At 48.7% G+C, this 27,274-nt stretch overlaps 1 protein-coding gene across 6 annotated transcripts in view; it reads right to left on the minus strand.

Annotated features, from left to right (window-relative positions):
- The window catches only part of Pacs2 (phosphofurin acidic cluster sorting protein 2), a 78,339-nt gene extending 51,527 nt beyond the window's left edge, over positions 1-26,812 (minus strand). For all 6 annotated transcript variants that reach the window (XR_013090718.2, XM_076849526.2, XM_076849525.2 and 3 more), the window contains exon 1: positions 26,652-26,812. Coding sequence is in view for 5 of the 6 variants with exons in the window: in XM_076849526.2 (XP_076705641.1) it covers positions 26,652-26,770 (119 nt within the window). In the remaining variant the exon portion in view is untranslated. The remainder of the gene's footprint in view (positions 1-26,651) is intronic.
- Between the last annotated feature and the right edge of the window lie 462 nt (positions 26,813-27,274).

Here is a 27,274-nt window from a genome sequence, read left to right on the forward strand (position 1 = left end):
CTAAGACTGCCTTTATTAATTTTTTTTTATTTGTTTTTTTTTCTTTTTCATTTTCATTTTTTTGTTGTTGTTGTTTTTAACTTTTTTTTTAATTTTTAAAATTTTTAAAATTTTATTATTTTTTTTAAATTTAAATTTTAATTTTTTAATTTTTAAAAATTTTTTTCTTTTTTTCTTTTCTATTTTTTTTCTTTTGTCTTTTCATTTCTTTTCAATTTTCTTATTCCCCCTTCCTTGAATTTTACCTGCTTACTCTCATTCTCTTTAGTGACTACTTCCCTTCCCTTCTAATATCTTTCCTCCTAAGCATCAAATAAATTAATAGGAGTAAACAGTAACTCAGCAGTCAAACAGAACAAGAAGTATCATGAGCAGCATGAAAAAGCAAGGAAGAAAAGGAGTACAAACAATGCAGGACAGCCTAAATAGTCAGGAGGACCTAGAGTCATCAGAAAAATGGTCAAATAAAGAACTCAAGGAATACCTTAGACAGATGGAATGGAACCTTAAAGAGGATACAAGACAGCAAAACCAAACAGTGAAAGAACACATTGAGAATGAATTACATAAACAGATAAAAGAAGAAGTTAAGCATCTTTATCAGGAGATAGAGATTATAAAAAAAATCAAACAATAATTCTAGAAATGAAGGAAACTATAAACCAAATTAAAAACTCAAATGAGAGTAGCACTAACAGAGTGGAGCAAGTAGAAGCCAGTACGTCAGATAATGAAGACAAAATATATCATCTTGAAAAGAGTCTAGCCAACTCAGAAAGGCTGGTAAAAAATCATGAGAAAAGCATCCAAGAGATATGGGATAACATAAAAAAACCTAACTTACGAGTCATCGTGATAGAGGAAGGTATAGAGATTCAAACCAAGGGAATGAGTAACCTGCTGAATGAAATAATTACAGAAAACTTTCCAGAAATAAAAAAGGAAACGAATATACAAATTGTAGATGCATACAGGACACCGAGCACACAAAATCACAGTAGACCAACGCCAAGACACATTGTTATGAAGATATCCAATATACAGAACAAAGAGAAAATATTAAAAGCTACAAGAGAAAGGAGGCAGATTACATTCAGGGGTAAACCAATAAGGTTAACAACAGATTTTTCATCACAGACGCTGAAAGCGAGAAGATCCTGGAATAACGTATTTCAAACACTGAAAGACAATGGATGCCAACCAAGAATTCTGTATCCAGCAAAATTAAGCTTCAGGTACGACAACGAAATAAAAATCTTTCATGATGAACAAAAGCTAAAAGAATTTGCAGCCAGAAAACCAGCATTGCAAAGCGTCTTGAGCAAAACACTACACAAGGAAGAAATGAAAAACAACAACCAAAACCATCAGTGGGAAGTGCCTCGGTAAAGACAGAGGGTGGGGGGAAAGCTAATCATGGAGAAACAAACTAAATAAAAAAAAAAGATAAATAATCAAACATGGCTGGAAGTACAAAATATATATCAATAGTAACTCTAAACGTTAATGGCTTAAACTCTCCAATAAAGTGACAAAGGCTGGTAACATGGATTAAAAAAACAAATCCAACATTATGCTGCCTCCAGGAGACACATCTGATTGGAAAAGACATACACAAGCTGAAGGTGAAAGGTTGGGAAAAAATATACCATGCACACGGTCCTCGGAAGCAAGCAGGGGTGGCCATCCTCATATCAAATAAAATCGACTTCAAGACTAAGTTAATCAAAAGGGATAAGGACGGACATTATATACTGTTAAAAGGAACCATTCACCAACAAGACATAACAATTATCAATATTTATGCACCAAATAATGGTGCTGCGACGTTCATAAAACAAATTCTCCTCAAGTTCAAGAATCAAATAGACCACAACACAATAATTATCGGTGACTTCAACACACCTCTCTCACCATTGGACAGATCCTCCAAACAAAAGTTGAATAAAGAAACTATAGAACTCAATATCACAATCAATAACCTAGACTTAACTGACATATATAGAATATATCAACCATCATCAAGTGGATATACTTTTTTCTCAGCAGCACATGGATCCTTCTCAAAAATAGACCATATATTATGCCATGGGGCAAACCTCAGTAAATATAAAGGGGTGGAGATAATACCATGCATTTTATCTGATCATAATGGAATGAAACTGGAAATCAATGATAGAAGAAGGAAGGAAAAATCCTACATCACATGGAAAATGAACAATATGTTACTGAATGATCAATGGGTTACAGAAGACATAAAGGAGGAAATCCAAAAATTCTTAGAGATAAATGAAAATACAGACACAACATATCGGAATCTATGGGACACAATGAAAGCAGTTTGAAGAGGGAAATTCATCGCCTGGAGGTCATTCCTCAAAAAAAGGAAAAACCAACAAATAAATGAGCTCACACTTCATCTCAAAGCCCTAGGAAAGGAAGAGCAAAACAACAGCAAATGTAGCAGAAGGCAAGAAATAATTAAAATCAGAGCAGAAATCAACAAAATTGAAACAAAAGAAACTATTGAAAAAATTAACAAAACTAAAAGTTGGTTCTTCGAAAAAATAAACAAGATCAACAGACCCTTAGTCATGCTAACGAAGAGAAGAAGAGAAAGAACTCAAATTACTAACATATGGGATGAAAAAGGCAATATCACAACAGATGCTACAGAAATACAGAAGACAATTAGAAATTATTTTAAAAACCTATATTCCAATAAAATAGAAGATAGTGAAGACATCCATAAATTTCTTAAGTCATATGATCTGCCCAGATTGAGTCAGGAGGATACACACAATTTAAACAGACCATTATCAATGGATGAAATAGAAGAAGCAATCAAAAGACTACCAACCAAGAAAAGCCCAGGACCAGATGGGTATACAGCGGAGTTTTACAAAACCTTTAAAGAAGAATTAATACCAATACTTTTCAAGTTATTTCAGGAAATACAAAAAGAGGAATTTCTTCCAAATTCATTCTATGAGGCCAACATCACCCTGATTCCGAAACCAGACAAAGACACCTCAAAGAAAGAAAACTACAGACCAATATCTCTGATGAACCTAGATGCAAAAGTCCTCAATAAAATTCTGGTGAATCGGATACAAAGGCACATCAAAAAAATTGTGCACCATGATCAGGTAGGATTCATCCCTGGGATGCAAGGATGGTTCAATATACAGAAATCAATAAATGTTATTCACCACATCAATAGGCTTAAAAATAAGAACCATATGATCATCTCGATAGATGCAGAAAAAGCATTCGACAAAGTACAGCATCCCTTTATGTTCAAAACATTAGAAAAACTAGGGATAACAGGAACATACCTCAATATTGTAAAAGCAATCTATGCTAAGCCTCAGGCTAGCATCATTCTGAATGGAGAAAAATTGAAGGCATTCCCTCTAAAATCTGGAACAAGACAGGGATGCCCTCTCTCACCACTTCTATTCAATACAGTTCTCGAAACACTGGCCAGAGCAATTAGACAGACGAAAGAAATTAAAGGCATAAAAATAGGAAAAGAAGAACTTAAATTATCACTATTTGCAGATGGCATGATTCTATACCTAGAAGACCCAAAAGGGTCTACAAAAAAACTACTAGAACTAATAAATGAATTCAGCAAAGTGGCAGGATATAAAATCAACACACATAAATCAAAGGCATTTCTGTACATCAGCGACAAAACTTCTGAAACGGAAATGAGGAAAAACACTCCATTCACAATATCCTCAAAAAAAATAAAATACTTGGGAATCAACCTAACAAAAGAGGTGAAAGATTTATTCAATGAAAAATACAGAACCCTAAAAAGAGAAGTAGAAGAAAATCTTAGAAGATGGAAAAATATACCCTGTTCATGGATAGGCAGAACTAACATCATCAAAATGGCGATATTACCAAAAGTTCTCTATAGGTTTAATGCAATGCCAATCAAAATCCCAACGGCATTTCTTGTAGAAATAGAGAAAGCAATCATGAAATTCATATGGAAAAATAAAAGACCCAGAATAGCAAAAGCAATTCTAAGCAGGAAGTGTGAATCAGGCGGTATAGCTATACCAGACTTCAAACTATACTACAGAGCAATAGTAACAAAAACAGCATGGTACTGGTACCAAAACAGGCGGGTGGACCAATGGTACAGAATAGAGGACACAGAGACTAATCCACAAAGTTACAACTATCTTATATTTGATAAAGGGGCTAAAAGCATGCAATTGAGGAAGGATAGCATCTTCAACAAATGGTGCTGGGAAAACTGGAAATCCATATGCAACAAAATGAAACTGAATCCCCTCCTCTCGCCATGCACAAAAGTTAACTCAAAGTGGATCAAGGAGCTTGATATCAAATCAGAGACTCTGCATCTGATAGAAGAAAAAGTTGGCTCCGATCTACATATTGTGGGGTCGGGCTCCAAATTCCTTAATAGGACACCCATAGCACAAGAGTTAATAACAAGAATCAACAAATGGGACTTACTTAAACTAAAAAGTTTTTTCTCAGCAAGTGAAACAATAAGAGAGTTAAATAGGGAGCCTACATCCTGGGAACAAATTTTTACTCCCCACACTTCAGATAGAGCCCTAATATCCAGAGTATACAAAGAATTCAAAAAATTAGACAATAAGATAACAAATAACCCAATCAACAAATGGGTCAAGGACCTGAACAGACACTTCTCTGAGGAGGACATACAATCAATCAACAAGTACATGAAAAAATGCTCACCATCTCTAGCAGTCAGAGAAATGCAAATCAAAACCACCCTAAGATACCATCTCACTCCAGTAAGATTGGCAGCCATTATGAAGTCAAACAACAACAAGTGCTGGCGAGGATGTGGGGAAAAGGGTACACTTATACATTGCTGGTGGGACTGCAAATTGGTGCGGCCAATTTGGAAAGCAGTATGGAGATTCCTGGGAAAGCTGGGAATGGAACCACCATTTGACCCAGCTATTGCCCTTCTCGGACTATTCCCTGAGGATCTTAAAAGAGCGTACTACAGGGATACTGCCACATCGATGTTCATAGCAGCACAATTAACAATAGCAAGACTGTGGAACCAACCTAGATGCCCTTCAATAGATGAATGGATAAAAAAAAAAAGTGGCATTTAAACACCATGGAGTATTACGCAGCACTAAAAATTGACAAAATCATGGAATTTGCGGGGAAATGGATGGCACTAGAGCAGATTATGCTTAGTGAAGCTAGCCAATCCCTAAAAAACAAATGCCAAATGTCTTCTTTGATATAATGAGAGCAACTAAGAACAGAGCAGGGAGGAAGAGCAGGAAGAAAAGATTAACATTAAACAGAGACATGAGGTGGGAGGGAAAGGGAGAGAAAAGGGAAATTGCATGGAAATGGAGGGAGACCCTCATTGTTATACAAAATTACATATAAGAGGTTGTGAGGGGAATGGGAAAATAAACAAGGAGAGAAATGAATTACAGTAGATGGGGTAGAGAGAGAAGAGGGGAGGGGAGGGGAGGGGGGATAGTAGAGGATAGGAAAGGTAGCAGAATACAACAGTTACTAATAGCGCATTATGTAAAAATGTGGATGTGTAACCGATGTGATTCTGCAATCTGTATTTGGGGTAAAAATGGGAGTTCATAACCCACTTGAATCTAATGTATGAAATATGATATGTCAAGAGCTTTGTAATGTTTTGAACAACCAATTAAAAAAATAAACTTAGATTGTATCATTAGATACACATTATTATTATATTATTATAATCAATAATAAATATACTTAAGCATTTCTTGCAAAAAAAATATAAAAAAGAAAGTTATAGGTATAAAAATACTTTTTAGTACAGAAAACTGGAAGAAAAAATGTTTCTGAACTAGAAAGTATTTTGTATGATAAAGTAATATTTTGGTGCCAAAGTCCAACATGAAAGAGGACAGAACTAAGGATGTAAACAAGTTGTAGAATGTCTGAGTAAGTTGCAGAACGTTTGTGGAAGGTAAATCTCAAAAAGTTTGTATTCGTGATTAAGTTGGCTATAAGAAAAGTTAGCACAGCCAGTCAAAATTATTTAAGGAATATCCTAAGGTTAAATTTTAATGTACTCATATGGAACAAAGTCTAAAATATTGATCTGTTCTTATCAAGATAATTTCTGTTAGGTTTTATTACTTAGGGCAACTAAGTCTTAAAGGAATTAGAATTTGTAGTTAGGTTATTACAGAATAGTTGACAACCTGAATATATGTGACTAGAGATACACATACATCTGAAATTAAATATGTTTCTCTACGCCCTAAGTGTTAATGTAAATATTTGTCAAATGAAAGTTAATATAGAGCTGGAGTTGTGGCTCAGTAGTAGAGCACTTGCCTTGCATGCGTGAGGCACTGGATCTGATTCTCAGTATTACCTAAAAATAAATAAAGATACTGTGTCCAGTTGCTGGGATTGTGGCTCAGCGGTAGAGCACTCGCCTAGCACGGGCGGGACCCGGATTCGATCCTCAGCACCACATAAAAAATAAAGGCATTGTGTTGTGTTCATCTACACCTAAAAAATAAATAAATATTTTTTAAAAAATATATTGTATCCACCTACAACTAAAAAAATATTTTTTAAAAAAGGAAGTTAAGGTAGGTTTATAGGCAAGATAACCAATAAGTACTCTATTATATATCAAATCCCACATAAAAGGGCCCCACAGCCATTTTAAAAACTTGGCTTATATCTGTTTGTTTGACTAAGTGTATTTCTGATTGTTAACACTGTTTCCTGAATGCATAAGAGATTTAATGCTAGTTTAGAAGAGCACTTTACCAAGCTAACGTTCTCCAAACTAAAACTGTCAGTAGCAATAGTCTCCTTCAGATTTATGCCATTGAATATTCTGTAACTGAATAAAGGTAATGTGTTATCAATAAATTTTATGTTACTTTTTAAATTGGAATGGAAAGTTTTTTTAAATGTTTATTTTTTAGTTGTAGTTGGACACAATAACTTTTTTTCACTTATTTATTTTTATGTGGTGCTGAGGATTGAACCCAGCGTCTCACACATGCGAGGCGAGCACTCTACCACTGAGCTACAACCCAGTCCCTGGAATGGAAATTTTTTAAAATACTTTTTTAGTTGTAGATGGACACAATATTTTATTTGTTTATTTTTATGCAGTGCCAGGGATCGTCAAACCCAGTGCCTCCTGCATGCTTGCCTCTGCCACTGAGCTGCAGCCCAGGCCCCTGGAAATTTAAATGCACTTTTAAAAGATAAAACTTATTATCTTATTAAAAGATAATAAGGAAAGACAGATTTTGTGGAACACGGAAACATTTCGCCTTTTTTTTTTTTTTTTTTAATTCCGGGAATTGAACTCAGGGGCACTTGACCACTGAGCCCCATCCCCAACCCTTTTTTTATTTTATTTAGAGTCAGGGTCTCACTGAGCTACTTAGCACCTCGTTGTTGCTAAGGCTGGCCTTGTCACTGTCCTCCTGCCTCAGCCTCCCAAGCACTGGGGTTACAGGTGTGCACCACCACACCCAGCACGTTCTGCCACTTTTTCCATAAAAAGAAAGTTAGGAGCTCCCTTAGCTTTTGATTGATTCATGTTTCAGATGTAATGATATGTTATGTCATTGGTCAAGAGCCCCCCCTCACCTGAGATAAAGCTTTGCCTCTAAACCTACTCCATGTTGGGATGGCTCCAAAGTAGACAGGAATTAAGCACATTTAAAGTTATATTCAAAAGATAGATTCCTAGTTGTAAAAATTATTGTGATCTCAAATATGGGGATATAATAAAAAACTTACACTAAGGACTGAATAAATTGTAAATGATACTTAAAGATTTTATAAAAGAGTTTTAAAAGAAAGTAAAATTTATAAAGGATCTCCTACATGATTGAGTAAATTTATGGGTCTTTGTGGAGGCCAAATAAATACTAAAGTTATTAGAATTATTATAGAAATGATGTTTCTTGGTTCAAAGCTATTATACAAACTGAATATGCTTTTGCTCTTGTTAATTTCATTTTGATTTTCCTTACAGAGTCACCCAACTTTCTGTTCAGGGGGATCATGAGGACCCCAGAGAACAGGAAGCCGCCCAGTGCACATTCTGCCAAGAGGAGGCTCATTACAAAACTTCATAACTGTTGCCTGTTAAGAGTTTTGCAAAAGAGCTGCTTCTAACAGAACCACCTGAGCTAACTGAGATACTAATCCATCACCTACAGGAAAGACAGTATGGTGCACCACCCGTGAAGCTACTTGAGTGCTCTTTTACTACCTGAGCACTGAGCCATGAGGACTTAGGTCTCCCCTTGGGAACGATCCCAACATTCCCGTGTGTAGACTGCCAAAGGCGTGAGATCTCTGTCCTCGCTCTACCAGTGGGACAGCTCTTGCAGCTTCGGAATTGAGCGTGACCCACTGGGTTTGGACAGCCCACCTCCTGCTTTATTTGATGAAGAACATTCTACAGAAAATCTCTGAAGTTCCCTGTATAAATAAAACAAATGCAGGGTCACACTCTCTCTCCTCCTATTGTGGAAGCTGGACCACTAAGGTCGTAGAGCTGTCCTGCCCCCGCTTTTCAAAATTACTTCTGTGTAGTGTGGTCTTTCTTATTTCTTAGCATTATTTTGCAGCCAGTTCACTCCACACAGAGAAACTCCAACTCAACCACCCGTGTGGGACGTGGGCAGGAAGACAGGATTAAGGGTGACTTCCAGCACTAATACTGACCCCAGTTAAATGAAAGGAGTAACTACAAAATTACAGATATTTAAGTTATAACTTGTTACTTCTGCTTCAAGACTGGTGAAACTGACCTGCTGGATGTTTAAACCCAAAACTTGGAGATCAAAGTCAAGGAAGAAAAAGGGCTAAGGAAAAGGCAGCCAAGATTTTGGCCCTTGCCTGCTAAGGTCAGCAAGGACCCAGGGAATGATGGGACCCCTTCTGGGTCCTGCAACTCAGGAGAGTCATCCAACCTTCTGATCAGGGGGATCATGAGGACCCCAGAGAACAGGAAGCCGCCCAGTGCACATTCTGCCAAGAGGAAGGTCACTGGAGAGGGAAGTGCCCTGATGGGTCAGCAGGACCCTGACCCATCCTGGCAGATATCATGACTGGTAGAGGAAAACTGAAGGAGCCAGGAGGCTTCTCAGAGGTCTCCAAGAGCGAACTCTGAGGAATTTCCGCTGACCCTAAAAGTAGATAGGAACAAGGTCAGTTTTGACCACCTTGGTCTTGAACACCTGGCAGGAGAGTATAACCCAGCACAGCCATACCTGGGCATTTAATAAAAAGGTGGGGGGCAATGGTTTTTGTTTGGTTGGTGGTTTGGGGTTTTGTTTGTTTTGGGCTTTTTATTGGTTTGTTTTACTGAGGATTGAACCAGGGTCACATACCCAAGTCTCTTAATTTTTTTAAAAATTTGAAACTGGGTCCTAAGTTGCTTAGGGCCTTGATAAGTTGCTGAGGATGGTCTCCAACTTGCAGTTCCCATGCCTCAGCCTCCTGAGTTGCTGGTATTACAGGTGTGCACTGCCCAGCTAATGGTTCTTCTGATGTCAGCTGAGATGTGCATTTGTGCCAGTCCTCCCCAAAGTAAGTAAAACTGGGAGATTATAAAGGAAGAGTTTTCTACAGGAAGGCCTGATGAATATCACGAAAGCTCTGTTAGCGTCACAAGTTTGTCCTGAGTCAATCTGAGATCTACAGACCTTCCTAACCTCCTGCACAGGCAGACTTGATCTGTGCTTCTCAGGGTTCTTTGTTTTGCTTTGTTTTTTCTTTTCTTTTGTTTTTGCTGGTATGATTATCTAGCCCTGATATTTACTATGAGCAGCTATATGGGCTCCCTTACGTGGGAAAACTACAGAATCCCCTACCATGGAAACTAAAGGCCAATTTCCCAGAGTATACTAGCCATATCCTTCACTTTATCACCCTTCAGGTCATAGAGACTCCTGGCTCATCGGACTCCTCCTCTGGAGTCTGCAAGTCTTCACTTCCAGCCTGGCGACTTGGAAAGCAGAAGAGCTTCCATGGAGCCAGAAAGGACCTCATGGAGTGCTCCTCATCACTGGGAAGGCTATCCAAACTGCTATAAAATGGGACTTGTTTCCATGGGCAGTTTCCATCCCAAAAAGTTAATACGTCTCGGATGGAGGGCAATACCAAAGGGCACAGAAAAATGAAAATGAGACCCAAAGGTATAAAAAAAGGGGGGTAGACTTGTGAGAAATAGAAAGTCCAGTGGTCCATTTTCAGAATACATTATTTAGCCTTATAAATGTAAAATTACTAAAGATCTAAGAAAATCAGCCAAAGAATAAATAGAGCAAATGGTTACCAGCAGTTAACACCCAAGTACACCAGTTTCTTAGCCCCTTGAGAGACAGGAGGTGAAGGGAAGCATCCAGCTTGACCAACAAAGATAAATTTTGTATATGCCAAAATGCACTCAATTCCAGAAAGGCCTTTCTACCACTAAGGAAGTTTAAAACCCAACAGGAGATGGTAAAAGCTAGGCGTTGTTCAGGAAGACTCTGCACCCCACAGTACTAGCCAATGAGGAACTGGGGAGGGACCCTGAGCATCAGGGGAGAAGATGCAGAGTATAACTACTCTGGGTGCCTGGCTGCAGATACCTGGTCTTGCAGACGGTCACAAAGCTCTGCTTTCCCTGCACCTTTTGTCTCTCATGTCTATCTTCGGGTTTGGACAGGTGAGCATGTTTCTCACAACCAGAATCACCTGGGAGAAGACAGGAGCTGCCTGAGGCTCCCATGGGCTTGGAGCTCTGACGTGTGTGCTCAGTGCCAGCAGCCCAAGGCAGGAGCAGTGGCATACAGGTGTGACCTGGGATGTACCAGCCACCCCTCTGGCACTCAGGTCCACAAAGGTCCACTCTGGGGCCTCCTGGTGCCACGTGGACCCTGAACAGCAAGTGCAGCATGAAGACCCTTTGCCTGTGTAGCCTCAGCTGGGAAAGGACAGCTCCATCATTGTGAAAGTGCCATTTGCCCTTCATAGCACCCTGTCCCAGTTCCTCCGGCAAGGAGATCTCTGGCTTCCTGTAGGTTCAAGCCCCACCCCCCCCCATTCTCGGCAGGAGTCATGCGGTAGGCATGACTGTGCCCTCAGGTTTGTTCAATGTCCCCAGGAAAGGGAGGAGCCCACTGCCCACCTCCCTGCATGGGCAGGTGTGTGGTTCACCCCTTCCTGTGCTGGGCTCCTAGTGCTGCCAGGGAGCCCTGACCTCCACTACAGAGACTGTCACCAGCCGGCTGGGCCCAGCAGCCTCCTCCTGGTGAGACACATACGATTGGCTGGCTCTGTGAAGGAGAGTACTTTGGGACAACAACCTACTGTGACCCACAGGCTTTTTTCTGTGAGGGGATGCACCACGGCCCTGCAGGGCTATGTTGGCTGCAGGTCTGGGGGAAAACACCCAGGTGCACATACTGGCTGTCCCTAGGACTGCCCTGAACAAAAGAACCCCTGTGAGATGTCCTTGCATGGTTCTGATCTATGAGGGCTTCACCCCCAAGGGAGGCCTCCCGCCACTTGGCTAACATCCCTGAAATCCCTAGAGATGCCCAAGACCCCAGCCCCTACTCCATGAATGGAGATTCAAGCTCAATCACCAGCCAGTCCGGTTCCCAACTGGGGACAGCAGGCAGATGACAGCAGGCTAGCTCTGGGTCTTCGAGCTTCTCACCAGGTGGGAAAGGCCCCAGCGGCAGGAAGCAAGTATCAAAGTGCCAAGCCAGGGGACTTGGAGCACCTTCAGCCAGCATGGTCGGCCACTCCAAGGTCCTGCAAGCCACAGGCTCACTGCAGCAAGGCTCTGCTCAGCCCCTTGCTCTGCTACTTGTGGCTCAGGAGCACCTCACTCTGCAGCACGCTTCCCAGAGGCAGCACAGTGGTGTCACCTTGGTGGCCTGTGATGCACCCAGATGCCCAGCCACGCCATGGGCCAGGGCCATCTTCTGTCTCACATGCTGTCCACCTCAAGGAGGGACACTGTACAGGTGCTCCGTACGTCCCCACTACCTCAAATGCTTGATTGCAACCCTGAGTCCAGTAAGGTCTGACACCTTCCCTTCCTTGGTGATGTGCAAAGACAAACTACTCTTCTCAGTGAGAAAAGAGGTGCCTCTGTAATTTATTCCTAAAGGGACTGGAAGATGCTACAGAGGACGTTCACTAGAAAATCTTTCTTAAGTGAGTCAAATCAAACAAGTCCTTCCTTCCTTCCCTTCTGTTTTCTGTACTGGGGTTGGAACCCAGGCGTGCTCTACCATGAAGCCATATGCCCAGCCCTTTATATTTTGAGACAGGTCTCACTAAGTGGCTGAAGCTTCCCTTAAACCCGCTATCTTCCTGCCTCAGCCTCCTAGTCCCAGGGACTGCAGAAGTGGCCTCTGTGTTTCCTTTTATTCTTCACTGAGCAATACAGCTGCATCATCCTGTGATCTGAGCGACTCACCTTCAACAGAGGCTCCGAACCCTCTACCATGCTGGGGAGGAAGCGTGGGGAGCCTGCCCCTCAGGACCCACACTCTGGCAAGCAGTCCCGGCTCCTAGTCAGCCTGGGCCATTTGTGGTTTGAACGACCCAGAGCAGAACAGCATCGACATCCCTGAGCAGTGTCCAAGCTGGACATCCCCCAGTAGGTAGTGACAGTTGTCCCATGACTGGTCTTCCAGTCCCCTGCCTTGGGCTTCTGTGCAGTGGTGGCTGGTGACACAGCTGAGGCCACAATGCTCCTGACACCAGTGGCTGAAATGTATGTCACATGTCCAAGAGACTTGCTGAGCCCCAGCAGGGACCAGGGAGGCAGTGGGTATGGAACAAGGCCATTATGATTATGCCCTTTTCAAGAGATCAGATTCCCCAGGAGGGAAAGGATAAGCAAGTGAAAACGGGTGTGGAGATGACTCCACAGGCCACCTCTCGGATCCCTCAGGAAGTGTGGCTGTGGTAACAGCCACGTGTGATGGAAGAGGCTCTTCTCCATACCTCCCACCAAGGGCAGGCCAAGTGGCACCCCTTCCTTGGGCAGGAAGGCCACAGGGCCTGCCCCTTCTGAAGGCAGTGCTGCATGGAGGCGGTGTTCTCTGCTGACGAGTAAGACGCCTGGGAGCCCCAGCCAACCTCAGGGCCTGGAACAGCGAGATCTGGCTGCTGCTCTTGGGGCCTCAATCACCAATTAAAGAAGCACTGAATCTGCAAGCTGGCCAGCTGCTATGGGATGCATGGAGGCTACCCAGGCCACTCTACCTCCCACATGCTCCCCAGGCTGCCATGGACCCCACTTCTGAGGGACTGCCAGTGCTGGTGGCACCTAGTATGGCCCTCAGGTCCCTGGCCCTGGTTGCTGGCTCTGCCCTGATGAGGCAAGCTCCCCTGTGAATCTGCCCAGCCCCTGCACTAGCACCCTTGCCTCAAGGTGAACACAGAGCCATGGCAGTCATCTGGACACTCAGGTCACAAGAGCCTAGACCAGGGCAGGTCTTCACAGAGAAAACTCCCCTGCAAGAGGAGCACTGAGAACATGGAAGGGCTATCCTGTCCCATCACTCATGGGCCCCGCACAGAGCATCCCCAGAATGGCACCCAGCCCTCTTTCAGCACTCCAGTGCAGAAACTTGCGGGAGAGCCTGGCCACAAGGCACTGAACTGACAGCAGGTCGCCAGCCTCCTGCAAGATCCATGCCAATGGTGCTTCAGCGGCACCTGGAAGAGGCGTTAGGTCCACTCTCAGGCTGACAGGAATGAGCCCATGGGAGAGGCTGCCAAGCCCGACTGCGTCAGAACTGAGGATGAAGGCCAACATGCTGACACCTGACCTCCGATGTCTGAAGATACCTGGACAGAGCCCACTCTGCAGCTCCTAGCCAGGGATGCAAACTGCTGCAAAGCCCATCCCACCAATGTGACCGGAGGGAAGCCAAACACTGCTGATGCCTCCTGCAAGGGACAGCTGCGGGATCAGGTTGAAAAAGACGGCTTAAAGTAGACCAAAGATTCTGGTGGTGTGCCCAGCTGTCAGCACACGTGGCACTCTCAAAGGGCTGCAGAGTAAACAGCCAGGAGGAAGGAGCAGAACAGGGAGGTCTGCATCAGTGCACAGGCACAGGCGGCAGAGGCCGGCAGGCTCACTCCCCCGGCATCTCTGCCTTTCCCTGGGCAGAGGGCCATGTTGGTGAAAGGGGCATCTCCAGGCCTGGCCCCGCCCAGGAGTGTGTGAAAGGGGCTTCTCCAAGCCTGACCCTGCCCAGGTGTGACCCTGGCCTAGCTAGGGGAGAGGGGGAGGGGGACACAGCACTGGTCGACACATGCTGTCCTGGTGAAAGATGAAGGGAAGCTGGACATCATGGCCACTGTGCTGCTTACCTCAGCAGCCAGGTGGTTCCCAAGGCTGTCAGTCTACCCACATGTGCAGAGCTGCCTGCTAGAGCAGCTGTGGGGAGTGCAGGCTGCACAGGTGGAACCGAGGCGCGATCTGGGCAGGGCAGAGCTGAGCAAGGGGTCTGACCACAGGGTCCATACTCCACATGCACCTGTCTGAGCTCAGACTCCTGTATGGTGAGGCCCATCCTACCCGCCTGAGGTGGAAGTTGGAGGTGGAGGGGTGGTGCAGAGATCTATGCGGGGACCAAACCTGCCCACCACTGTACCACCAGTCCAGCCCACGCGCTCTGTCCTGACCTGTCAGTCTCTACCCTGGACACTCAACAAATGCAAGCCTGACCTTGGGGCAGAAGCCCATCCTGCTGACAGTGCCCTTGAGGCTGGGCTCAGGTGAAGGGAGGCAGGTCTGTGGCTGGGAGCAGGGGATGCCCAAGCTCAGCTGCAGGACCCTAAGGAAAGGCTGGCTTAGGGTGGGGTGAAGGGCCCCAGGCCCCAGGCCTGAGTGTCAGAGCATGAAGGCAGAGGTGGCTGCTTCTCTGGCACCTTCCACCACCATTTCCACGTCTCATGGGGCCAGTTGCCTCTGTGTGGCAGGCACCTGCACAAGAGGAGACCCGAGGCCACAGCCTCAGCTGCAGAGGCTCCTCTCTCCCATGCATAGAGAGCAGAGCTCCCTGCACAGGCTGGAGTCTTTGCAAGCGTCAGCAGAAAGTACCAAGTGCTGTTGCTAGGGACTCACCAGCTATGGCCCCATGCAAAGCCTGCCTTGGCTTGGGAACAAGCACCTGTGTCTGCTCCAACCCACCTCCAGAGCCAAGGGGACAGGGCTCTAACCCATCGACACGCCATTCCTACCCACCTCCAGCATGGGGAGAACTCAGCTTCTAGGGCTGGGGTTGAGGCTCAGTGGTAGAGCACTTACCTAGCACATGCAAGGCCCTGGGTTCAATCCTCAGTATCACATAAAAATAAAAATAAGTAAAATAAAGGTACTATGTCCAACTAAAAAATAAATATTAAAAAAAAAAAAAGAACTCAGCTTCTAAATCCATTCACACATGATTTTGGGACTACCTGTCAGTGCCACTGTGGAGCTATCCATGGTAGCTGGTAAGTCAGCTGCTCATATGCTCACACACTTGCACCTGAGAGATCCGCAGCCAGAGGCTCTGTGCGTATTCAGCGAGAGGGTCCAGCACAGCGTGGGAGAACAGCAACCCAGGCGCTCCCCACACCTATCCGCTTCCCGCCTGGACCCGAGCACCCCTCCTCAGCCACCAGCAATGCTGGCCACGCCGCCTGTCTCCTGGGCTCCCAAATGGCCCTCAAGACCCACTGAGGTTGCCCTGCCACCTCCACACAGCCACGGAGATGCCAACTGTCACACATGACTATAGAACAGCTCTCTGCATCGGCCTTGCTACACCCAACTCCTGCCCTTAGAAACTCCGCTCTTTCAGGAGCCAAAAGAGAAGACTAGACACAAGGCCGATTCCAGGGATTTCAGATTGCCTACGGGTACCACAGCCACCACCGGTTATAAAGGACATGCTTCTACTGTGTCCTGCCTAGGCAGCGTGGGCCACTGCTTCCTCCCTAGGAACCGTGGGCACTACTTCCTCCCTGGGCACCTGGGCCACTGCTTCATCCCTAGGGACCGTGGGTACTTCTTCTTCCCTGGGCACCTGGACCACTGCTTCCTCCCTAGGGACCGTGGGCACTACTTCCTCCCTGGGCACCTGGACCACTGCTTCCTCTCTAGGGACCTGGACCACTGCTTCCTGCCTGGGCACTATGGGCCACTGCTTCTTGCCTGGGCACTATGGGCCACTGCTTCCTCCCTAGGGACTGTGGGCTGTTCTTCTACACAAAATACTCAGGACAACAAAGGCATTCACAGCACTGGGTCCATGGAGGACCACTGCCCACTTAGAGTGCCCACACAATGCTCCAAGGCCAGGACAGAGAATCGGTCATAGGCAGCTTTCTAAACTTGTGTCCTAAAAGCAAACTCCTGCCCTGTGAACCATGAAGGGGAAGAGAAGATGGAGCCTGTCACTCCCAACAATGGAGCAGCCCTCCTCTAAATCCCAGGGCCTCGGGAGGCAACAGGCCCTACCAGCCTGCCAGGGATGCGTTCCCAGGAAATGCCAAGCCCGCAGGCCATGCACAGCCCACGCTGGCCTCCTCAGTATCTCCTTCATCATCCCACCCCCCTCAGATTGCTGCACTCTTCCCCCAGAGTTCATCTCCAGCCCTGCGGGACCCCTCTGTCAACCCCCATGTACACAACCCCCATCCCCACCCCAGTGGAACTACCCTCAACCAGCACTCCCCTCTCCCAGAACACCCTCAGCATGGCCCAGAGACTTCCCACGACTCAAAGCAAACAACATTCCTTAACATGACATCTTGTTCAATTACAGGGACACTCACCAAGCAGCTACTCAGGACAACCCTGGGCCGGGGTGGGGATGGCACCAAGAGAGACTGACACAGCACCCACGATGGGAGCCATAGCCGCCTTGAAAGGATGGGTGAGTCCTGAAGAATAGTGTCAGCGTGTGGGCACAATGGGCTGCTCTGCAGTGCCATGCCACCCTCCTCATCTGGACAGGGAGCACAGGGGAAGGGCTGACATGTCCACAAGCATGTCAGCCAGAGGTGACCCAGACTGGGGCAGAGGCCACAGCCCTAGAGAAAGCGGCTGAGAACCTCCAGAACAGGGAAACCTGCGACCCGACCCGCAAGGCAGAAGCCGTGACCCCTGCTGAGCACCACAGGAGAAGCCCATGCTTGGCCACATGGTCAGGCAGCCATCACAGGGAAGGGGCCACCAAGCCAGACCTCCTTCCAGCAGTCCTGGCTGGCCAGCAGCTGGCTCCCTCACAGCAAGCCAGGAAGCCAGAGCCTGGCGCTGCCATAGCTACGCAGGAGACGCTGCAGAGCCAGCGCAGAGTCAGCACACCTGCGGTGACAAGGCAAACAGACAGCTTGGACAAGCAGAAATGCAGCTCCAGGTCTGCAGTTGGGGGTGGGGGGGGCTTGGGATGCATCTCCAGACAAAGGGGGAAACAGAGGAGGTGAGGTGAGAAGGGCTTCAAGTCAGGCAAGTGCTGCCAGGAGGGGCAAGAGCCAGACCTGAAGCACATGCAGGGGACAGGAGGGCTGGACTGCACTCTGTGGCTCTGCTCTCAGGGGAGGCAGACACAGCCAGCTCTCACATGTGTGCCCCGAGGTCAGTCCCCAAGGGGAGGGGCAGGGATGACCTCCACCAGGATCGTGGGGAAAACAGAGAGAGTCAACAGAGCGTAGGCTGAGAGCGAGGGAGAGCAGAGAAACGCAGGCAGGTTGAAAAAGCCCCAAACTAAACCGGACATGTATTGGCAGCAGGGAGCAGGACGAGAATGGAACCGCAGGTCAGGCAAAACAAGGACAGGCTGGGCACAGTGGCCACGCCTGTAATCCCACTACTTGGGAGGCTGTTGCAGGAGGATCACAAGTTCAAGGCCAGCCTTAGCCACTTAACAAGGCCCTTAACTCAAAATAAAGCGGCCTGGGGTGTAGCTCAGTGGTAGCTCATTCCTGGGCTCAATTCCCAGTGCAAAAAAAAAACCAGTGACATGGTGGTACTTGCTAGTAAGCTGATGGCCAAAACAATGACCTAAACCAGTCACCTGGCCAAGCCCAGAACCCCTGTGGAGCGAGGCGCTGAGAGGCGGGGGCACAGAAGCAGGGAACTGGGCTCCTCCTGCCCGACATCAGCCAGGGGAAAGGAGGTGGGGCAGCTCCTCCAGGGCAGAGGACCACGGAAGGCGCCTGGAGAAGGACGGGCTGGGGGCTGGGGGCTCGGGGCTCTTTCCTCTGCTGCTCCTCATCCTCAGGGCCCTGCAGAGGTTGGAGGCTGAGCAGTTACCAAGTTAACTCGGGCAGGGGAAATGCTGGCAGGGTGGCGAAACCAGGAGGATCACAAGTTCCAGTCTCTCTAAGTCTCTGAAGGAAAAAAACTTATAAACTAGGGTACAATGGCACACACCTATAATACCAGTGGCTCAGGAAACAGGCAGGAGGATTCCAAGTTCAGGGGCAGTCTCAACTTAGCAAGAATTTAATGAAACTCTGTCTCAAAATAAAAAATAAAAAGGGCTGGGGATGTGACTCAATGGCTTGGGGCCCATGGATTCAATCCCTAGTACCAAAAAAAAAATTAAAGACAAAGCCAGGTATGGTGCTGCAAGTCTATAATCCCAGCTACTCAGAAGGCTGAGGCAGGAGAATTACAAAATTGAGGCCATCCTGGGCAACATAGTGAAATCCTATCTCCTATCTCAAAAAATAAAAAGGACTAGAGGTGTGGATCAGTGGTACAGCACCCCTGGGTTTAGTCCCCTGACCCAATCAATCAATCAATCAATAAGGTCAAGGATGGTCAGATCAGGATGAGAATGGAATGTAGATCCATCCTGCATGACCACATGCACTGCTAACCGTACAGGAAGATTTCAAAGAAAAAAGGTAAAAAATGTACCAGGCAAATATTATTTACTATCCAAAAGAAAGTTCACCTCCTCATCAGTCACGTTAAATCTAAAAGCAATATAAGACCCAGAGGCCACATGAAGAGCTCCAAACACCTGGGAGGTATTAAAACCCTACACACATGTGTGCCTAATGACAGCCTCAAAGTGTACAGAGAAGCAGAACCTTCCTGCTTCTGAGACAGGAACAGACGTGCAGGACACAGTAAAGCAAGCTTGACCTAAAGGACACACAGCCATCACTGCACCAGCAACACCAGACACGCACTGCTCTCAGGGAAAACAGAATATACACAAACACTGACATCCTGAGCCACCAGGCAGAGACCTGCTTTCATGCTGACCCTCTTCTCTGACTACAACATCACTGAATTAGAAATTAATAATGGGAAAAAGAAAATAATTGGAAAAGCGACTAAAAAACACATATGTTTAGATATTAGGAAAGTGAAATACTCCATTAAGTTGAAGAAGAAATAAAGAAAATTTTTAAATATTATAACCTGAATGATATTTCATAAAAAGGTTGTAAAGTACAACTAAACCATGAACTTTTTTTGGCAGAGAGGATATCAGAAACTGAACTCAGGGGCACTCGAGCACTGAGCCACATCCCCAGCCCTATTTTGTATTTTGCTTAGCACCTCGCCATTGCTGAGGCTGGTTTTGAACTCACAATCCTCCTGCCTTAGCCTCCCAAGCTGCTGGGATTACAGGTGTGTACCACCACATGCAGCTAAGCCATTAATTGTGAGAGCTCGTGTGGCTATAAATGCTTATGTGGAAGGAAAAAAAAAGAGGAAAAATAATTAGTATGTTATTTATCTTAGGAAATGAGAAATGAGGGGTTGGGGGCCAGGTGGTGACGGAGTACATGCCCAATAAGCTCGTGGCCTGGTCCAATCCCCAAGACCAAAGAGAAGACAGCATTAGAAACAACAGAGCAAAAGAAACCCAAGCAAATCAAATGGAAGACAATAGAGAACTAATATTTATTTTCAAAAACTGATGGGCCCACGAGGCACTATGGTACGTGACTATGATCCTCGTGCCTGAGGATGGCAAGTCTGAGGCCTGCCTTGACAACCTAGAGAGACCCTGTTTCAAAATAAAATAAAAAGGGTTGGGGGTATACCTCAGCAGTAAAGTGCTCACCTGCCATGTGCAAGGCCCTGCTTTAATCCCAGTACCCCTACACACACACACACACACACACACACACACGCCCAAATTGGTGGAGCCTTGGGTCAGACAGATCAGGAGTAGAGGTCCACATGCGTGAATAACCATAGTAACCAAGTTCACGGAGACTGCACTACAGACCAGCAGACACCAGGGGACAAGAATACATAAACAACATCACGCCAGTAACCCTGAAGATCTGGACAAATTGAACAAATTCTCAGAAGACTATAATCCAAAACTAGGGGAAAAGGCATTCTACAGCCATTAAACAGGTAGTTAAACTTTCCACAAAGAAAGTCCAGGGGGCTGGGGATGTGGCTCAAGCGGTAGCGCGCTCACCTGGCATGCACGGGGCGCTGGGTTTGATCCTCAGCACCATATAAAAATACAAAATAAAGATGTGTCCACCGAAAACTGAAAAATAAATATTAAAAAATTCTCTCTCGGGGGCTGGGATGTGGCTCAAGTGGCAGTGTGCTCGCCTGGCATGCGTGCGGCCCGGGTTCGATCCTCAGCACCACGTACAAACAAAGATGTTGTGTCCTCCGATAACTAAAAAATAAATATTAAAATTCTCTCTCTCTCTCACCTCTCTCACTCTCTCTTTAAAAAAAAGAAAGAAAGAAAGAAAGAAAGTCCAGGATGGGGATATTTCATAGTGGATCTCCAGACATTCCTGAGCAGACGGCCCCAGCTGAACACCAGCGGTGCCTGATGCAGCAGAAGCCCCAGGTCCTCAGCTCACAGTTGGAGGGAGTGGACACCTCAGTCTGCCAGGCCAGACAGGAAGGCTGCGACTGGACAGAACAGCATGTCAACTCTACTTGAGGTAGAACAAAAGAAGCCAAGGCCACCAGCAGAGCAGCGACAGCCAGGACAGTGAGGCGAGAGGGGTCAGAGGGCGGGAGACTCACAGCCAATTCCCCATCTGCAAAAGACAAGACACATGTAGAAAAAGCAGATCGTGTACAGGGAAGGCACAGGGTTAAAACAGTCAGATCACCTGAAGTCCAGGGCACACAGCCAGCCTGCTTCACCCGGTGCCCACCTAGCGAATAGTCCACGCCTGGCAGAACCTGACCCATAGAACGTGGGTAAAGACGAGCACCTTGCTGCTTCCCTGCCCACTCCTGGCCCTAACGGCCAAACTTGCTCCTCCACGTAGAGGGCTCAGGGGAGCAGAGCCACAGAGGGAAGGAGGCTGAGGTCCTCCCCTCCCACCTGAGGAGAGCTGACCACCAACCCAAAACAGACTGAGCTTGATGGGAGTGAGTAATGAGCACCTTCAGCTAAGCTGCTGAGATCTGGGAGTTCAGTGCCATTCATGGCTTGTGTTCCTTACCTACTGTGGCTTGGGGTAGGTCACTCATCCTAAGCCTCAGTTGCTATCTGCAGGATGAAGTTAGCAGTATAAACACAAACATCAAGAAAAAGAAAAAGAAAAGAAAATCAACTGAAGGCCAGCCATGGGCAGAACCCGGCTCAAAGAAACAAAAAAAGTTCTAGATGCTGGCAGCCCACATGAGCTGTGGCTGGGGATGTGGCTCAGTAGTGAAGCACTTGCCTAGCATGCCCAAGTCCCCAAGACTGCAAAGTCAATCAATCAATCAGCCGATCTTTTCACTCCAGCAGCAAGTGATGAAAAGCTTACTTTCACTGTAATACCAAGTGCCAGCCTGCAGGAGTAGGTCCAACCCAAGATCCGCACGCCTGAGGGCAGGTGCTACACTGCTCTCAGGACAAGCACTGAGGACGGAACCCTCAGGACAAGCAGTGCCACTCCTTCCACCTGCTCTGGGATCAGGAACTCCCACCACAGAGCACACAGGGGCGTGTGCAATTCAGTGACTGCAAGTCACTCGGGCACTTAAAACCCTGCCTGCAGTCACAGTCCCCTGAGGCCAAGATGAGTAACACACCCAAACACAGAGCCAAAGCCATAAAAAGCTTCCAGAAGAAACAGAAGAGCATCTTCATGACCTTGAGATTGCTTACTCAGGACACAAAGACCACTAACTGCAACACTGGACTGCACCAGAACCTGCTCATCCACAAAGGCCACGTGCTGGGCATGGCAGGCACGTGCCTGAGGTCCCCACTACCAAGGAGGCTGAGGCAGGAGGTTCCTGGAGCCCAGACCGACACCAGCCTGGGCAGCCCAGCAAGACACTGCTCTAGACAAAACCCACCACAAAGAGAGGAGAGGCAAACTGTAGCCAGGGTAGAGCACGCGTAGGCCATGCATCGGACACCACGAGACCCACAATGGCCACCTCACAAAAAAGAAAGGGCCCACAGCCGTGAAGCAGCGCTCAACACAGGGTAGCCCACTGAGAAGCATGTCACAGCCACAGAACCACTGAAATGGGAACGCACAGCCCAGACTGCTGGCAGGATGAGAGATGGTTCCCATCTCGGAAACTGGAGCTTTCTTAGGGTCAGTCACACCCACCCCTGTGGCCAGCTGTTACCAAGGAGAAGTAAGAACAGCCGTCCATAAAAAGCCCCATACAGCAACAGCACAGACACTTCCAACAGTACCAGCCCAACTGGGAAGAGCCCCAGGCCCACCCAACAGGTGCAGCCAGACCAGGGGCGTCACTCTTCACAAGAGAACACTGTGGCACAGGGAGAGGAACAGGGGCCCATGCTGTATCAGCCTGCAGCTTGATCCCACCCATGTGGCCTTCTGGACAGCTGGCGCTGCTCATGGGTGGAGAGTGGGAGGCACAGGGGCTGACTAGGGAGGCACAGGCCCCTGAGGGTTCTCGGTGCCTCCCACAAGCACACACCTATCACTACTCAGTGCATGTGGAGGACCCAGCTCCTGGCGCTTGAATGCATCTGCAACACCTTCACTCCACAAGCCAAGAAGCAGGCAGGGTCTGCAGATGCCAAGACGCGTGCGGATAAAGGTGCCAAGATGTGTGCCAAGGAAGGTGCATTTTGTGAGCACACAACGTTTAAAGATTAATCAGTGAACCTCAACATGAAAGGAGATCCAGTAGGAAGTGCAAAGGCCCACGATGGCCAAGGCTCTGTGGAGGGCAGGTGGGTACAGGCTGTATGGCACAGGGTCTCAGGGGCACTCTGGGCATCCCAGCAGGGGCAGGGACACTCTGGGAGGCAGGTGCCCCCCGCCCATGTGCCACAGCACAGCCACAGAGAAGGGAGATGCTCTCAGCCAGCAGTCACTGGACAAACACCAGGACACTGGACCCTTCCTCCTCTGTGGGCTGTCATGGCCCCAGGGCCCTGGCACAAAGATCCCAGGGGACAAAAACTCTCCTGCTTCCTCGGATGACAAACCCCAGGCCAGCCCCAAAGGCATATCCAGGGCAGAAAGACCCTGAAACTGGATGAGCACTTCAACACTGGCGGCTGGAAAAGGAGCTCCGTTTCCTGTAGAAACTGCTGAGGACCAAGTAGGAAAAAAGAGAAATGAAAACAGCAGAGAAACGAACAGGATTTCCACTGACAAGGAAACAAAATGGCCTAGATTCATAATCAAAGAATAATATTAAAGTTAAAATCATGGTGCCTGGCACCATGGCACACCCTGTAATCCCAGCAACATGGGAGGCTAAGGTAGGAGGATCACAAACTCAAGGCCACCCTGAGGAACTTAGCAAGACCCTGTCTCAAATAAAAATAAAAAGGGCTGGGATGTAGCTCAGTGCTAGAGTCCCTGAGTTCAATCCCGAGTACCAAAAAAAAAAAAAAAAAAGGAAAGAATAAAAAAGAAAATCACAATACCATTTCACACCCACCACATTTTCAAAAATTAAAAAATCAGACATGCTGGGCACAGCAGTGTATGACAATGATCTCAGTGACTCGGGAGGCTGAGACAGAAGAATGGCAAATTTGGGGCCAGCCTCAGCAACTTGTAAGAAATAAAAAGAACTGGGATATTCAGTGGTAAAGCACCCGGGGTTCAATCCCCAGTACTGCAAATAAATAAATAAGTAAAATAAAAGTCAAATATGTGTTGGCAAGAACATAGAGCCACAGGGGTCCTGCCCACTGGTGGGATCAGAGTGGACACGGCTCTGGAAAGCCTCTGGCAGGACTGCTGAGCAGGCACATGCCCACACCTCTGATCCACACTCGAGGCAGGTCCACAGGAAGAGACTCACACAGGAGACAGGCTCAAGAACATCTACAGCCACAGCCCCAAACTAGAAAGCAGCCAAAGGTAAAGGGAGGGAAGAAGAAACCAGGGGTGCTTCTGGGGAATACTATGCATCAACTAACACATCCACAACCACCAGCACAGGTATAGCTCAGAGAGCTAAAGACTGGGCCAGAACCAGAAGTGGGAAAGACACAGGGCAAGGATCCACCAGCATAAAGTGCTCAGATGAGCAGTACTAACCACCAGGTCATCCAAGCACGAGTGCACAGGGGTGCCAGCAGAACCCACTGGACAGAGGACAAGTAAAGTTGCCATTGCACCTGAGGAGTGTGCACCATCTGCTCTGCCCACCCAGTCCCCCCACCTGCACACTGCAGAGCCAGCCCAGCACCTAGAGCTGCCCTGCTACCTATCCTAATCAGCCTCTCCTGCCTTGCCTCCACAGCTTCCCCTCTCAATAGCAGCTTCTAGACCCCTGACAAACAGAGCCAAGCTCCACAGTGGAACTGATAAGACACCTGGCCCCTCCTCCCCCTCACACTCCCCTCTGCCTGAGGTTAAAAACTTCAGTACTAGCCAGGCATGGTGGCATGTACCTGTGGTCCCAGCTACTCAGGAGGCTGAGGCAGGAGGATGGCTTGAGCTCAGGAATTCAAGACCAGCCTGGACAACACAGCAAGATCATGGCTCAAAAAATAGGCAAGCAGGGGCTGAGGCTGTAGCTCAATGGCAGAGCACTTGCCTAGTATGTGTGAAGCACTGGGTTCGATCCTTAGCACTGCATAAAAAACTAAATAAAGGCATCCTGTCCATCCACAACTATAATTTTTTTTTTTTAATAGGCAAGCAGGGGCTGGGGGTGTAGCTCAGTGGTAGAATACTTGCCTGGATTGTGCAAGGCCGGGGTTCAGTCCCCAGTACAACAAAATGCACACATACACTCCTGCATGTACACTTTGCCCCTCGTCTGGGGAGCCCAGAGGCTGCTGGGGAGGCACAACAAAAGCATGCCCTGCTAGAGATGCAATAGGGGAGGTTGGCAGGGAGGGGAGAGGCTCAGGGAGAGCCAGCAGCCAGGTCCAAGGGCTGGGGTTGATGGCAGTGAGGCAGTCAGAGAGAGTGAGGGAATGAGAAGGTCAGCACAGCCCCTGGTGAGGAGTCCGATGCTGGGGCAAGGTAGGCCTGGGAGTCACTGCTGATTTTGGTTTTGAGGCAAATGCTGTTCTTCAGGTCTCCCACGGACACCAAGTCCTCCAGGAGCCTCACCAGGTGCAGGAGTCCTGCTGAGCACCTGCCTTTCCTTTCCATAAGGCACCAAAGCCCTGGGGTCCTAACCCCAAGAGGGCAAACCTCATCCTCTGTATCCTCAACACAATGCTCATAAAAAAACTGTTGAAGGAGCCAAAGCAGAGTGCAGCAGGCCCATCTGAAGCTCACCTGCAGGCGAACACAGCTCCACAGAAGCAAGCCCTCTATTCACTCCTGGGGTCTCCTCGACGGCACACTGGCCACATCTCGGGCGGATGGCACTCTTGAGATGCCCACTGGGAGGTCCCCTCGCCCTCACCTCTCCCTAGGGAGAAGCCTCACCCCACCTGCTGCCCCCTCGCCTGGAGACTGCCTTGTAGGAGAGCTCTGTGACCCCTCAGCCTGGGAGCTCCTGCGCAAACCAAGCAGAAGTCACGAAAGTTTCAAGCTGTGCGGAAGATGTGGGGGCAGCAGCGCTGCAGTCCACGTAGAGTGTGGCTGCTCCCAGCGCTGGCCCCTGGGTAAACCTTGTCCAGTCCTTACCACAGGCCGAGTGGGCGGTCGCCTACCGAGTGAAGGGCAGGGAGCCTTTTGCAAAATTAACGGCTCGAGGCAAAGAGCAGTATTGATTCAGAAGTCTCTGCAAGACCAGGCACATGGCCACACAGGTAAGGAGAGGACCGACCGCCCGCCCGCCCCGCCCCGAGGGACAAGCCGGACAGACGGCGAAGCTGGAAACCCTCCGCACAGGGGTTACGTAGTGATCCCAAGTTTGCGCGTCCCCCGGACACTGCGCCGGACGAACACTCCCAGGCCGCTGAGGTTTGACAGTGCCTCCGGACGCGACGGGAAATCTGTGGAGCCCGGAGGGGAGGGCTCGCACCCCAAGTCCACTCCACGTCCCGCACCAGGAGGCAGGTGTCTCGGCGCAGCAGGCTGGGCGCGAGCCAGGCGAGCCGCAGGGCCAGCGGGCTGCGCAGCGCCGCGAGGGCAGTGGCCCCGCAACCTGGGGGCGCCCGATCAGGGGCGCGGGGTCCCAGCCGGGCTGCAGGCCCCGGCGCGGGCAGGTGCGCGCGGACAAAGCGCGGCGCGCGCGGGCGGCGTACCTGGGCACGCAGCTGGGGCTGGAGCCGTCCACCTCCCAGGTGGCGAACAGGTTCATGGGCACCGGCGTGTTGAGCGCGCCGGGCGCGCCAGGGAGGCCGAGGCGGCCCCGCTCGGCCATGGCGCCGGCCCCGCCGTCCCTCGGCGGCCTGGGGCTGCGCCGGCCGCGGGCGCGCGGCAGCGGGCGGGCCGGGCGCGCGGAGGGCGGCGGCGCGGTCACATGGCTGCCGGCGGGGCCGGCGGGCAGCGGCAGGCCCGCGGGCGGCGTCCAGACTGCGGCCGCGCCCGCCCCGCCGCGCGCCGCCGACGATTGGCCAGGCCGGCCGGGCTCGCGCCCCGCGCCCAATCGCTGCCCGCCGGAAGTGAGGTGCCGCGCGCGCCCGCCGCCAGCCTCGGGAGCGCGCGTCTGCGCACAGGCCCCGCCCGGCGCGTGCCCGCCCCGCCCCCCGGGATGGCCTCGAGGGCCGCGAGGGACCCGGGCGGAGGGCCCCGCGGGGTCCGCGAGCTATTCTGCCTGCTTGCCGCAACGTGGCGCCCCCGAGGACGCTCATTGTCCCCCGGCTGGCCCCGTGTCCCAGCATCGGGGTCCCAGCGCATCCCCCCCCCCGCACCTCCTGAGCCCTGC

Source organism: Callospermophilus lateralis, chromosome 3, assembly GCF_048772815.1.
Source record: "Callospermophilus lateralis isolate mCalLat2 chromosome 3, mCalLat2.hap1, whole genome shotgun sequence".
NCBI lineage: Eukaryota > Metazoa > Chordata > Mammalia > Rodentia > Sciuridae > Callospermophilus > Callospermophilus lateralis.